Raw genomic sequence first — 15,285 nt, 5'->3', positions numbered from 1 at the left:
TGGGTGTGCGATGGGACGGTCGGTGAAGGTCAGACAGAAAACAGTGCATTCACAGAATTATGAAAGACATGCTGAGGACGTGCGGCGCAGAGCGCATGTGTTGCATTTACCAATCTCGTCTTAATGAAATGATAGAAAATGCTAATTCCTGTGTCAGAATAAAAGTGGTTGACCTTGACACTTTTTCCCCCAATTAGGTGCTGTTTTTTCCAAATGGATGCCTTGTTTTAGCATTTCACAACAAGTTCACTGTGACTCAACACGCACAACAGATGCCAATGAGTCCAATGAACGTGCCTCATTCAGGGAAACACGAAGAGTGATGTGGAAGCTTAAGAAGGGAGGTGAGATTGAAATTAATTTCAGATCCAGATTATCAGATTGCAGGCCGCTTAGTAATTATTGGCATGAAACAACGGGGATAGATGGCGCGCTAGATAGGAGAGTGTGCTTAATTCATCTTGATTCTAATCAGCTGACGAATCAAAATGCTTAATGTATTAATCAAATTAGCTTCATTCCATTGCTTCCCATTGAAATATCAAAGTGGAGTAGATCAAAGTGCAGTTTGATGAGATTCAATGTCTTTACCATGACGGATTTAATAGGATGGGAGCACACAGTCCAGCAGCGCCGGTATCTCCATCACAGGCTTTCTCTTCATTTGAACACCTTGACCTTGATCGCTCACATCAGTGGAATCCGACTCTGCGAGGCCGATTAAGCGTCATTCATTCCCCTTTGCTTTTATGATGCCACTTTACTACAGTCACTTCAGCAAAGAGGCGAGTTAGTTTCACGGTAAAAGCCAGGAAGTAGAAGCTAGAAGCACCGTGACAGAGGTGCCAGTGGATGATTGGATTTCAGCGTGGTTGACAAAGCCCTCTCAGCCCAAAGATCTGCCACAATCCTCCTTGGATCCTAATTGTCAGCACTGCTAAGCTGCTGGCGGTGATCTCGACTGGCATGTCAGTTGGTGGGACAGCAGGACTTACTTTAGACCTCTGTGATTACATCAGAAACTTGATCCTGTTCTCACTTAAGAGGGGTGTTTTTATGTAAGTGTTCTTTTCGTCCTGCCAACCGAACCCGAACGCTTTAATAGGCTGATGTACACAGCGGCGAACATAACCCGAAAAGGTCAGATTTTCTACAGTTTCGGCTCGTTTTACCTGCAAAGACTTAATTTCATTTTGTTTGATTTGAGAATAAAAGAACTAAGTGGTCTCAGAGAGGAGAAGTAAACAAATGACGTGTCTGTAAAGTCATCCAGATATCTTGTTTGTTTTTTTCCTCCTCTCGCTTCCCACTAACCAGATGGCAGTCAGATTTCAGACACAGGGTTCTGGAAGACAATCAAGGAACAAGATTGCTTTTTTAGGAAGGGGGATTGGTTTAACTAGATGTCAAATTAAAGGCCTTTTTCACGCACACGCACGCACATAAATGAGTGCATATTCTCGTCACTGCTCGTGTGTGTGTGCTCCTGTGTGTCCAGGCGTGTCCATGTTATTGGGTGTCAGCGCTCGCTGTGAGGCGGTGAGGTCATGTACAGAAATCTGTCTCAGAGCACCCCCTGATGGAATACCGCACCGCCTTTAAGGTCAACCGCACAAACTCTGCCACGCAGGTTGACACAGGGACTCATGAATGTTTGATTGGTCTATTATCCCAGCCGGGCGGGGACATTCATGCCCCGCTTCTGGAATTCAAATATTCCTTTTAGTCTGACATTTCTCCTCTCCTACGCCGTCTGAGGCGAGCCCCCAGTTTTGCTCTCTCTCTCACCACGCTGGGCTTCATCTGCAATGCTGTCATCTCACCGTAGGACAATTCTACACAATGCGCTGCTTTTTAAGACCGCTGCGAGTGCGTGCGCAGCGTGGTTTCAGGTGGGTGGAACTGGGGAATTGATACTCAGTCATTCCGACACTCCTCTTCCTCCTCTGCAGGGTGGATAAGGATCTGGCCATCCATCTTCGTGTCTCACCCATGTCAGCTCGGGGTAGCAAACGTGGGTACCTGGTAGTCAGAGACAACAAGAACAAAGCAGGAACATTACTTTAATCTCTCGCTGCTGTTAATTCCTGCCTCTGCCGTCATCCAGGAGGCAGAGCTTTGTGTATCTCAGCTTCCCCCTTATGAACAATCCATCACTGTTAGTGCCTCTCTCCCGAGTGCTCCTTCCTTTTTTCACCTGCACACTGCGATGCTTTGCTTTCAAAAGACGATGCTCGCCGCTGAAAGGAATGCAATTCGCTGTATTCCACAGTTGACTGTTCAGACTTATTTTCACATCCAGCAGCATCTTGACACCCCTCCTGTTGGAATAACACACACGTGAGCAGCCACATTAATGTGGGGGAATGTTGCTCTGCATTTTTTATGTGGATCTCTTAATAGGCTTTCAACAGTACATCCTGAATCTATAATTGACACCTGCTGTCAGGCTTCGCCGGTGATTACATAGGAAAATGGCTTGACCTGTAATGAACTGTAAAACTAATGACATCTGCGTGAGATTACTCAACTTGAAAGCAAACTGTTGTACATGAAGTCCCATCAAGCGTGATATTAAAATGTCCACTTTTACATCTTTCCGCCCAAGCTCTGTAAAAGCCCAGGCTGTTGGGCCCAACGTGATGGAAACCTGAGGCTAATGACTCAAGCAGACGGCCGTGGGCATTAGACAACTTCATTTATGAAATAGTCAACCTCCCGTGTAGCGATACATTCACATTACCCTGCCTCACTTGAGAGACGCGCGGCTGTCACAGCCACTGAGCAATGCTGATGTCCTTTCCTACCTGCATTCATCTTACTCTCAGGAGGTAATGGTCTTCTCAGGTCATTTGCGCATGAGGCTCTCGATCATTCATCTCACCCACCTGCAATCCTGTGGATTGCAGGTCCTCTGCAGCATGTAGAGGGATGCTTAGAAAGACAAGGAAAACAAACATGCTCTAAATCATTCGTTTTTTTCTTAAATCCCTGTGCTTCCTGTGCCCTAAAGTGTCTGCAGGAGGCTATTAATGAACATGCAGGCTATGTTCAAATGATTTGTGGGTATAATTTGCAGGGTTTTGTGTCTAGTGCTTTTAATTGCCTGGGAGAAATGACTAATTATGATATTGAATGATTATCACCAACACGATGTCACAGAGCTTGTGACTAAATGTTTAGTTTGATAGTCGTGGTAGTATATAGGCTGGTGAGTGGTGGAAGTGTTTAGTACATGTAAGAACAGATCTTCAATGTGAACCGACTTCACTGAGTCACTATTGTCTGTACGTCATATCCTTATCAGACGCTAATAAAAGACCACAAAGCCACGGAAACAATCAAGATATGACGACTCTGTTTCACATTAACCTTATGAAATGTGTCCGTATAGTCTACTTTTGTACTGGAATGAACATAATTGAATCAGAAATATACTGAACTCACTGACAGAGGTGTGTGATCTTGAATTTGAGTAAAAGTAGCAACACTAAAGTGTAAAAATACTTGGTTTCAGGAAAAAGCCATGCATTTAAATTGTTATTTTTATAGGAAGAGCATTTCCCTCTGATGTTACTGTACTGCACCGCTGTCGCTAGCAGCCTGGCTACTGTCCAAAGCAAAAAACAACTGTAAGAATCCATATTTGACCTAGAAACCCTGATCTCAGTGCTATGAAAAGGCAGAGTTAAACACTTGGTTGTATTATTAAGTATGCAGGTTTAGTTACTTACTGATCTTGTAGAGAGAATGGAGGTTTTGAACCGTCTCGAGTCCCAGTGGTAAGAGGAAACACATGGATAAACACTGGAGCCCTCTCCATTGAGTGAATGCCGTTCACTCTTGTTTCACCTCGCTTTCTATCACTCTCACTCCTCGCCTCCTTAGCCTCCTCCATCAGCTGGGTTTTCTTCTTTTTCACGGTTCTTCCAGTTCTTCCACTGTTACCGGGGGATAGCGACGGGGGTAAACAATGCCTCAGCCTGTTTTGGTTGTGCACCGGCAAACTCGTTTCCTTTGTGCTGTAATTCAACCTTTATTTTTGTGGCAAAGCGAGGTTTATACAGCCATTATGCATTCAGCATTTTTACTTCAGAGTAAGTTAAAGCAAAAAGGTTATCTAGTGCCAGTTCAACATGAATTTAATGTAACAAAAGTAAAAGCACTCATTATTTAAATAATATATTCTATGTTGTTGGATTATAATAATGCTGCATTAATGTGTTCATCACTTTAATGTGGAAGCTGGTAAAGGTGGTTAAATTGCTTTATATAGTTTAGCTGCTCGCAGCGTTGTCAAAAATATCGAAATACAGATAAATATTGATACAGAATATTTGAAACTATTTCAGTACTCATTTTCCACAGTATGGATACTGATACCAGCAGTGCTTTCTCTCTCTCTCTCTCTCTCTCTCTTTGACAGCAAGTGGACACACACAGTGCTGCAGTGGCCACCCTCCTCACACCCAATTACCTTAAAAGCTAAAATCGCACAGTACATAACCCTTGCTATACTTATCTTTTAATGAATATTGAAAAATGTTATGCCCTCAAAGTCATGGCAATTTTTCCTCATGGTATCAGATATTTTTTTATTCTGTATTGTTAAAGAAAAGTAACTTGTAACTAAAGTCCACAAATGCACACACTGGAGTAACAAGTAAAATATTTGCCTCTGAATTATAGAGGACTAGGAGTGTAAGTAACAGAGAATGGAAATATTAAAGTACCTGAAAACTGTACTTAAGAGCAGCAGAACGACGATTAATTCACTTACTGTTGTTCACGCTGCAGTGTGTAAATAGTGAGTGGATACAAATCTTCACACTGTATTGAACACAACAATTAAAAACAGCAGCATGATTTGTAGTTTTCCACTTCCTGCAGACGGCACCGGAGGCGACGGCTAATGCAAAGAAAGCGAGATCATGAAGACAGTGTGATTCTAGCTTTACCTTGAGCACAGACAGGTCCGACTGCCTGATAGAAGACAGGCGCATTAATCTCTTTAATGGGGATGATTCAGTCTCGTCTGACATATGTACAACCATTAATCTGTTCATGCTGAATGCAGCCTGTTCAACATTTCTATGATGTTGAGAAATGACATGCATGTGCTGAGGCACACCATCGGATCAGTGTTGCACAAAGAGCCGCTGTTGGCTTTGTCTCAAACATGTCCAGTGTGGTTTCCCCGCTTATCTGCATTCAATATTCAGGGTCCATTTTGATGCACGCAGAAAAACAAAACCACACAAATGTCCCACCGACTTAAACGATTTCTCCAGGGTGCAGCATCACGCTGACTGTTCCCTTCCCCCTTCTGCTTTTACTCGATGTGATACTACACCCTGTATCTTTCACAAGCTGTTTGGCTAACCGAGGTCACAGGGGATATGTAGCGCGTTTGGTCACGACGTGAAAGCATTAGCTGGTGCCAGCAGGTGTGTAATTATATATGAAACGGGGTTTTAAAAGGGAAACATCACGATGGCATGAAGAAAAGTAGGCCACGCAGAAGTGACTTCACAAAAGTCCTATTTATTCCTCACCCACTTCAAATGTGTGACTTTCTTATTTGAAGTTGTGAAATAATCCAAGGTCACTGTTACTATTTCAGGACTAGTAAAAATAACATTAAACACACAACAACTAACATGACAAAACAGGCCTGCGAGCTGATTCTTTAAAAGGTTGTTTTTTTTTTTTCTTGTTTTCCTACCCCGTGTGCTCACTGTTTGTCTGTATTCTGTGTTGCAGGTACGGTGACATGGTGCCAAAAACAATCGTGGGGAAGGTGTTTGGGTCCATATGCTCTCTGAGTGGGGTGCTGGTCATCGCCTTGCCGGTCCCTGTCATAGTGTCAAACTTCAGCCGTATCTACCACCAAAGCCAGCGGGCGGAGAAACGACGAGCCCAGAGGGTACTGACTCTCCCCCTTCCTCCGCCTCCCTCTTCCTTCCTTCCTCTCTCTATCTCTCTCTATTTTGCCTCTATCTGACTCTTTTCTCTGTCCCTGTCTTATCCGCACGTAACAGAATGACAGGGCAAACACTATCTTCCAGAATATTAATCTTTTATTGTGTTTCTGTGTATGTGTGTATTGGGTGGGCTAAACTTGCTTGAGTATATTTCAGTGGGAGAAAGGAATAAGAGGGAGAATGACAATGACTGAACAAATGATCTTCAGAGTATAGTGTCAGCAGCTTTTCGATAGCAATATGTGCATTTCTTCCTAAAAGTGTTTGCTAGGGCAGAATTTCCTAATGGTAGATTTAAGCGTGGCCTCTCCCTACTAAATACTGTGACTGCCAGAGGGAGACAGAGCCAATTAGTGTGACAGACAAACCGTCAGAGGCTAAAACAGAGGTCTGTTTGTTCAAACAGAAAACTCGGCTTGCTAGAATCCGTGCTGCGAAGATTCGAGGCACTAATGCCTATATGCGCTACAAACAAAATGGGCTCCTGATCGACTCACTGGAGGAGGTAACGAGACCAAGCGGCGGCTTGGGGGCTGACTGACCGGGGCCTCGCTGACGCTTGCATGCCGCTCTGCTCGGGGGGCCATGCCACCACACACAGGGGAGGGAGTGGGGGGGCGGGGCTTCTCATGCTGTAACACAGGGGCTGCTGTCATTCCAGTGCTTCAGTGTGATCGCCGTCTCTCTTACATCGCACCTCTCGGCTGCAGCATTGACATGCACCGTCAACACTCTCTCTCTGTCCATACAGCAGGAGGGCCAGGCAGGCACACTTGCCTTCTGGTGGAGCTCAGCCATTACACTCACACTGACTCATGACCAAGCTCTGCATGTCTGTCCAACAGGGTTTGGAGGGGAAGGAGGGAACCGGAGGCTTACTGGACAGTAGGTCGCCCATTGGAGGCTGTGTCTGCTCAGCCTGCATCTCCTCTGAACTCTGTTTCTGATCTGCCGTGTGTTCTGTGTGTTATTTCTCGAGCATCCAGGTTGTAGTGCAGACTAACACAGCATACCTTCCATCCCAGCGCCGTGCAGAGCTCCATCAACGTGTGTAGTGTTGTTGTGGTCCAGACTCCGTGCCGTGTTTGGTGCAATCTGTTCGATCTGTGTCCAGGTGTGCCACTGCTGTTGCACTGAAATGAGCTCAGTTCTAATTTGACTTTTCTGGTCTTTCTCAACAAATCAGCGAAAGAATGGCAAAACCAATTCTATCAGTGTAACATGTCGTAATCAGCCGCTGTCTTTATGCATCTCTAAAGCATCCCCGTCTCACTAGGTTCTCAGTAGATTGGCTGCCGTGCTACAGATCAGCATTTCAACCCTCAGTGCTTTGCATACTCTCCACTACATCACCGAGCTAGCTGTTGCCTGAAACTGTTCCGATGCAGAGTGTCAACCTGCTCATTTTGGCTTTGCTCTGTCTGTTTGAAGGCCGCCAAGGAGGCAGGACAAGCCCTGGTGGGGAAGGCCCCTCACCCTCCTTTTGAGAGCCAGCATCATCACCTGCTGCACTGCCTGGAGAAGACCACGGTAAAAAAAAAATCCCTTTTCTTCCTAAAACTTAAAAGCTGTGTCCACTGGAAAATACACACTCACTTTGGCATCTTTCACTCGTACTATCTTGGTAACAGATTGTATACATCTCACAGTAAAAAATAGCTCCTTTTATGCAAAATTGCATCACTTCTGCAGCCTGCGCTGTATCATCAGTGGTGCCAGCCGGTTACAGTGCGTTACAAATAGAAACAAAGTGAGTTTTTTCATCCGTGCACAAACTGTACAATCATTTCACATGCAGCGCGAGTTAAAAATAGCTGTAAATGGGGATGGGAAATGTTTGGTCCCCTCTCTAGCAACATGCTAAAGATAACATGACTCTGCCAGCCAGTAACATTATTCCTTTCAAACAAACCGGCATACTTAATTTCTACACTATGTATAATTCAGAGATGTAAGAGCTCCTTAATGCCTGCCTGTGACATGAGTTTTACACTTGCAGCTCTAAACCCCGGTGCAGAGAGACATGGACAGGCAGTAAATCAGTGTGCCTCCTCATCCTCCCCCCAGTAAAATGCTTGCCAGCCGTCCGGGAGAAGCTCCATAAAGGCTTCATGGCATTCAGATGGCGGCATACATGTTTACATCGGGCCTCTCATGGCGTACATTATAGATGGCAGAGTACAGTGCAGGATTGACAGAAGGAACGTATAAGAAAGGATGCATGATTCAGGGGCACGGCGTCAGAAACTGCGTGGTGTCACTCTGCCACCTGCTGGCAGAGCCTGAAACGCACTTGGAGACTGACCTTCAAGTCATGCTCATTTGTCACAGGGATAACAGTTGTGAATGTTTTCACAGATGGCTCTTAATATGGACATCTGGGCCAATATATTTCTGCTCCCTTGATGATTCATTTTCCAATTATTAAACAATTTTGCTGTGGATTCTGTTCAGTCTGTTTAGTCTTTACTGTGAAACATCTTCACTCATTGTTTAGCCGAGCCAATCATTGGTGTAATCGAGTGATTCACAAGCGACATTTCCCCCATCTCCCTCCGCAGAATCATGAGTTCGTGGACGAGCAGACGTTTCAGTCCAACTGCATGGAGATCTCCGTGATGAACAAGTCGGGCTCCCGCACGTCCTCGCTGTCCTCGTCTCCGCATGGACTGAGCTCGTGCTGCTCTCGGCGCCACAGGAAGAAGAGCAGCTTCAGTCTGCCCAGCACAAACAACCAGGAGCTCAGCACCATCCAGATCAGAGAGAGGCCAGTGGCCAACAGGTAGTGCTGCTACCTACAAAACACAAGTTCAAAGCATGTGATTTCTCAACATGTTGGGTTTCATAAGTATAGAATTATCTTCATGTATACTGGTTTTGATTGATTGATATATTTTTTATATCAAACATGTAAAAACAAAAGAAAACAAGCAGTAAAAAAGCTCTCAAAAAACACGTCAAGAGCAACAATATGAATTTGGAAGGAACGGTTTAAGAAGAAATAAAGACATTTAACCCCACCCCAACTCAACCCAACTCACAATCTTATACACACATATATACGTATATCATACACTTATACATATAATTCATTAATTAATTATCTTTATGTTTATGTCTTTTTGTGTTGGAGCTTGAAGAAAAATTGCAAAACAGCAACATTTCCCTCCAGAAACAGCCTCAGCTTTACTCTGGCTTATCTGCAGTCAGCACACACCTCAGTAGAGCTACTGTCTAGTATTGAAGAAATAGTCCTTCACTCTGAAAACTGTTGAACAGATTGTTCTGTGGATTATCGAGAGCAACTACGACACTGTATCTGGAAGGAGCTGTTGAAAGAAACTATTCAATATTGTAAGCAGCACAGACAAAATCCCATTCACTGTCACATTGGAGCAGATAAGGTGGACCCAAATGCAGTAGACAGCAGGCAGGAAGATCAATGGATGAAGTTTTATTCAGGATCAAGGGAATACAAGGACCAGGCAAAAACACAACAGCAGGATCAGGGAAACACAACAGAGACTTAGCTAATCATTGGACTTAGATACAAACTTAACTTACGAGGGAATGAGGTGCAGGTGGAGAAAAGGCGGAGAAACACAGTTATGAAAAAGGAGTAGAGGAACCAAGAGAGTGGAGGGAAAGCAGACTGGGGAGGAACGACGGAGAAAAAGACACCACGAAAACCTAAAAAACACATAAAACACAAATAAAATAAGACAAAAATGACGTGACATTCAGCTCCATCATACTGGGGCAGAATTGTCAGAGCTGGATATCTCAAAACGTCGAGGAGTATTGTAAAACCTAAACTCTAACATGTATTTCAAAAGGTACAGTGGAGATAACTGACTTGGAAACAGAACAACGCTGCCCTCCTGCAATGCAGACTGCAGTGCAGCCTGAAGAGAAGCTTTTGAAAACAGAGCCGTCCAAACACTGTGCCAAGAAAGTTGAATCAAAACCATCAAATGGAGATGATGCAACCCTCACTGGGTTACTGAGATAATGTACCCATTAATCTTGGTTGGAAACATGTCATACATAGCTGAGAAATTGTACATTATTTTTCGTGAGCATGCATGCCTGTACATGTAATAATATTCATTTATTGTGTGAGACTCACATGCAACAAGACAGTCAATGTGGACTTTGTGTTCACATGCATCCAAAAAAAGCACATTTAATATGTGGGGGTTCAAAATGGAGAACATGTAAAAAGAGTGTTATGTAAGATATACAGTACGGTCAGTCTCAGCCCTTGGTCTTAGATCCACAGGATGTGGACGATCAGAAGAAAATTCACCACGAACTATAACTATTTGTCAATCGATTAATCGTTTCAGTCATTTCTTAAGCAAAAATGTCAAATATTTGGGAGTTGCAGCTTCTTAAATATGAAGATTTGTGGCTTTCTTTGTCATTTGTGACAGTAAATGAAGAGTCTTTGGGTTTCACACTGTTGGCTGGACAAAAGAAGCAATACGAAGATATCACTTTGGGCTCTGGGACATTGTGATGAGCATTTTTACATCAATCAAACCTAAAAATGGAAAAATTAATTGTTATAAAGAAATAGTTAAAATGGTTAGTATGTTCTCTTTAGACCAGACTGAAAACTGAAATACATTGTGCAGTAACGTGAGCCTAAACTCCTTTATACCGTGCATTCAATCTCTACAAAGACTGTGGATTTTTCCCAAGCGGCTTTCATACAGTAAAGAAAAGTCTAAAAGAACTGACTGTAATACAGGCTTTGTGTGAGACACTCACAAGGTCAAGGCTCCAACCCTCTTTCATCCTGTGTTTTACTTTCTTTCTTTTTTTTTTTCACAGCCGCTCCAGCCTGAATGCCAAACTCGACGAGACTGTGCCCTTGAAATGTGACGAACCTTACATCACACCCTCCATGGTCAGCCTATCTGCCCCGGCGGTGACCTCATCAGACGGCCACGGCTCCACCACCACCACCGCATACTCTCAGAGCAACATTGTCCGAGTATCTGCCTTGTAGATGTCATGCCTATCTGATCAGCTAAATGGTCTCGAGAAGCACCAGATGCTGAGGAGAGGGACCACCGAGCATCAACCTGCCATAATCTAGAGGGATTATAAGATTAGCAGAAGTTGGGGGTTTTTTGAAGTAGTGATCTCATCTGATGTCAAACTCTGCATGGTATTAGAGTGATGAACGGACGGCTGCCTTGGAGGGAAAAGCGAACCAGCAGATCTTGCTCCATTAAGCACAGCAGAGCAAGGGAGTGTTGGGATTGCGTGGTTATCGTCGTTGCCTAAAAATACTGAGAAAAAAACTTTATTTTTGAATATGTAATGTAGTTGTATTTGTTGTCTTCTGATTCAAAGGAGGAAAGGCAGATGTTAAAAGGTCAACTTGATGGCCTCTGATGACAAAGCACACATATTCATTGACTGAGGACCATCTTTGTGAATATCCAATCAGTCTACTTACACATTAAAAGCACTCACTTCACTCACCACCCGGTTCAAATAGATTGTTTTGAAACCCCTCGATTAACCGGCTTCTGATAGTCCCCTCACTGTTGTAAATTCAGAAAACATACATCAGCTGGAATGGACACCTGTTGTGAATATTCATTAACTGACTCATTAACTGGTTGGTGTCATCGCTTGATGAGTTAAAAAAAAAAAAAAAAACTACGCATCCTGACATGTTTGTGAAATGTGCAAGTGAAAGTCGAAAACGACAAAATTTGTGTTAGCTTACATATTTGACATTCTGATATGGATCATATGTGAAAGCCACTGTCATTTAATTAACAATTGATATTGAGAACTATACAGGGTACATATTAGTTAGGTCACAAGGTAGAAATATGAGTGAACTAATACTAACCCTAACGTGGACACATAGTATCGACCAGGAAATCCACACGACAGAGTGTAGAACATCAACTCCACTGAGTTCCTCTTAAATTATAATATTCATAAGCGAGACTTGGTAGATGTCACTGTGTTTAAGGGCCATTTTGTACATTTTTCATATTGTAAATATCTCGGTTAGATCTTTATCAACTGCATTTGAATTTGGCTCCTCTTATTTCTAGATTTAGTTGACAGTTGTTGGCATACTATTTCTGTCTGTTACCTGGTTGAATTAAGGATTTGCATGCTGTCATTGCAGAATTCTGTTTTATTAAAAAGTATGTCTCTGCTTTCTTGTTGGAGGTTTGTCAGTCAAAATGAGATCGATTGGAAGGAAACACAATGAGGCTGGTATGTTGTGATGTAAATTCTGCAACACTTTATTGCTTTTAATGAAATACAAATCTTGTCATGGAGTACGTATATAAAGTGGGTAAGGAAAAAGGGACAAAATAATCAACACATTGTGCATTTGGTGCAGTGGATAGAATAAATACTGTAGCTCTACTGAAACATCCAATAAATGACCCATGTCTTTTTTATTTACTAGAACACAATTAGATGGATTGCATAATGTTTTGCCTGATTACTCAATGAGCATCACTAATAAGAAGATGACATAATAATTAGGTGCTGCTGGAGGACATGTGAGGACCTGACCGGCCCAGCGGTGGGTCCTGACTGCAGGTTCCTTGGAGACACAGAAGCAGTTCCTCGGTGATTGTTTGACAGAAAACTCAGCAGCGTCCTCCTGCTGAGCTGATTGCGTCGGTCCAGGCTGCCTCTCACAGCGTGCAGCGTCTCTGCTCCGCAGTGTTTAGTGTCTACTGAGACGTCAGCAAGCATAAAAATCTAATATATAACGCAGCGGCATATAAAATAATAGGCTTCGTCTACCCAAATACAAGTTCACACTTTGACGTCTGGGGTTTAATTTAGTAGATATTTGAACAATGACTCTGCAAATGTTAACCATTTTATTATTCAGTTACATAGGGAATGTTGAATATGGTCATTTGGTCTTTTGAGACTCAATTTATACAGAAGAGGAAGTGTTATCACTTCTTATTAAATATGGATTCAACCCTGCTTTTGAGCCTGTAAAACTCTGTCCGAAACTGAGGGTTCACTGCAGCGTATATTATGGGGTCACTCAGTGACGTGATGCAGGCGACAGAGACTGACAGAACCTCCACGTCCCAAATGATTGCTATCTGAAACAATGAGGGGAAATTAAAAGGTGTTAGAGAACATTAGAGACATTTTGCCTATCAACCTACAGAACTGAGGTCCCACATGTAGTCGCTTAATATGCACGTGTTTGATATATATCTTGAAAATACAACTTTAAAGCATATCATACTCATCTTTACATCTTCTTAATTTTATATGCGCCTGTGTCATGGCTTTTTGGGGATCTAAAAGTGAGTTTACAGGGCCAGGAGGAGTTGAGAGGCCTTACTGTTGCTACAAACAGCAACATCTTACACTTTTTGGTCAAAGTTGCATCCTTAACTCTACAGCTCCTTACCTGTGTGTTTTTGCTTTTGTGAACAGCAAAATTCACCAGGATAGTCGTAATCAACGGCAGCCAGAACAAGAGGAAAGATACAATTATGTAGCCGGCTCGCTTTGCCATTCTGCTCTCCTTCTTCTTGCTCGCTCTCTCTCTACTTGCTTTTGAAGGCATTATGCACACGGCGCCTTCAATCTGCCCGTTTTGCTTTGTGGCATCTGTTTCAGGGACATTGCTTGAGACTGCAGGTAATGAAGACACTTGATCCACTGTATCAACAGGCAGTACTCCCCCTCCATTGTTGCTCTTAGGTGGTTTCGGCTCAATCAGTAAAACAGAAGTGGACTCAGGGTTTTCGTGAGGGCTGCTTTCTTTCATTTCAGAGGGTGCTTTGTCGATTTTCACTCGCACTTTGGACTGCTTTTCTGTGTCGAAATTGCACGACACCTTCTGCGGCTCTGTGGCTGAGCCCTTAACACAAGCAACAGCATCTCCATTTGATGGTTTTGATTCAACTTTCTTGGCACAGGGATTGGACGGCTCTGTTTTCAAAGGCTTCTCCTCAGGCGGCACTGCAGTCTGCATTGCAGGAGGGCAGGGTTGTTCTGTTTCCAAGTCGGTTATCTCCACTGTACTTTTTAATTCTGTTTTATTCTCTGAACCGAGGGAGGCACATTGCAGTGCTTTTGTTGAGGTCAGCAGAGCAGCTGTTGAATCTCTCTTGGATGAGTCAGGTTCAGCTTTTGTCACTTCTTCCACTTCAGCAACACTTTTGCTCAAGGTCTGGTTTTGCTCTGATTTTTCTTGTCCGTTTTCCACAACTGTGTTTTTCTCTGTCTTCAGTTCTTCTTCTGTCTTGTCCTTTGTTGAAAGAGGTAAAGTTCCTTTGTCAAATATTTTGCGATTATGTGATCTGACAAGGGTAAATATGCGAGTGTAAAATCCAATGATGGCACCAAAGCAAACTGCCCAGAGTGGGAACAACATGTAAAGTCCAAAGGTGTCATAGGAGGGTGACGTTTCTCTCTGTAATCCTTTGCATTTCACATGCACTGGTGAGTCCTTCACAAACATCAGACAAAAAACAGCCACCACAAAAGCTGTAGTCCATGTGACAGGAATCAGCACCATGACCCGAATTCGCCTTTGACTGGTTTTGAAGGGTTGTGCGATGGCCTGGTATCTCTCAGCGCTTATACAGGCCAGCGTCAGGAGCTGTATGCAGCAGCTGAAAGAGAAAGAGGCCACTTGTGTGTCGCAGATCAACTCGTCCACATGTCCCCTTTGATACACAGTCATGACGATGGTTAACAGAATGGGGCAGTCAATTAAACACCTCAGTATGTCTATGACTGCGAGATTCACCACCAGCGCGTTATTCCACGTTTGCAGTGACTTCTGGTGATAAACTGCCAATATGACAAAAATATTCGCTGCAATCCCCACGACAGAAGTGATCACCAGGATCAAGCTGTTTGCCATCACAAAGGCGATGTCGGTGTATTCCTCCCGAAAGGTGTTGTTCCCAGAGTCCCGTGCAGATGCAAACTCGCCTCTCATCTCCAGGTTGAAAGCGTCAGCATGTTAAGTTCTGCATCTTCACTCTCTACATGCTGACCAGACATGCAGTAAGCCTGTTTAAGATTCTTCACTGAATGAATAATATTTTAAAATGGGTGAACCTGCAGCCTGGACAAAGTATCCGCCCTTTTCATTATCACTCCACAGCATCAGCGGGTCACCTGGGAGTCCTCGCTGTTCACATTCATTAAAAAAAACTGTGCTGTGTATTCACAGCAGAGACAACAGGGGAAAAAAAGGATGGCTGTTAATTGAAAAGTGGTTACGTCACCATTGTCTCAATCCTGAAATACAGCT

General features: G+C 43.4%; 1 protein-coding gene across 2 annotated transcripts in view; it reads left to right on the top strand.

Moving 5' to 3' along the window:
- Nucleotides 1-12,310, top strand: part of LOC311264209 (A-type voltage-gated potassium channel KCND2-like) — a 36,893-nt gene extending 24,583 nt beyond the window's left edge. The window contains exons 3-7 of one of the 2 annotated variants that reach the window (XM_084364893.1): nucleotides 5,764-5,926; nucleotides 6,391-6,489; nucleotides 7,416-7,514; nucleotides 8,546-8,766; nucleotides 10,824-12,310. In XM_084364893.1, the coding sequence (XP_084221019.1) occupies nucleotides 5,764-5,926; nucleotides 6,391-6,489; nucleotides 7,416-7,514; nucleotides 8,546-8,766; nucleotides 10,824-11,001 (760 nt within the window). In that variant the 3' untranslated portion in view covers nucleotides 11,002-12,310. The remainder of the gene's footprint in view (nucleotides 1-5,763; nucleotides 5,927-6,390; nucleotides 6,490-7,415; nucleotides 7,515-8,545; nucleotides 8,767-10,823) is intronic. The other variant, XM_084364894.1, reaches the window with a different exon arrangement.
- The last annotated feature ends 2,975 nt before the right edge of the window (nucleotides 12,311-15,285 follow it).

The sequence above is a fragment of the Pagrus pagrus genome (genome assembly GCF_965226575.1).
Source record: "Pagrus pagrus genome assembly, chromosome: 10".
NCBI lineage: Eukaryota > Metazoa > Chordata > Actinopteri > Spariformes > Sparidae > Pagrus > Pagrus pagrus.
This window is presented reverse-complemented; position numbering and strand designations above follow the sequence as displayed.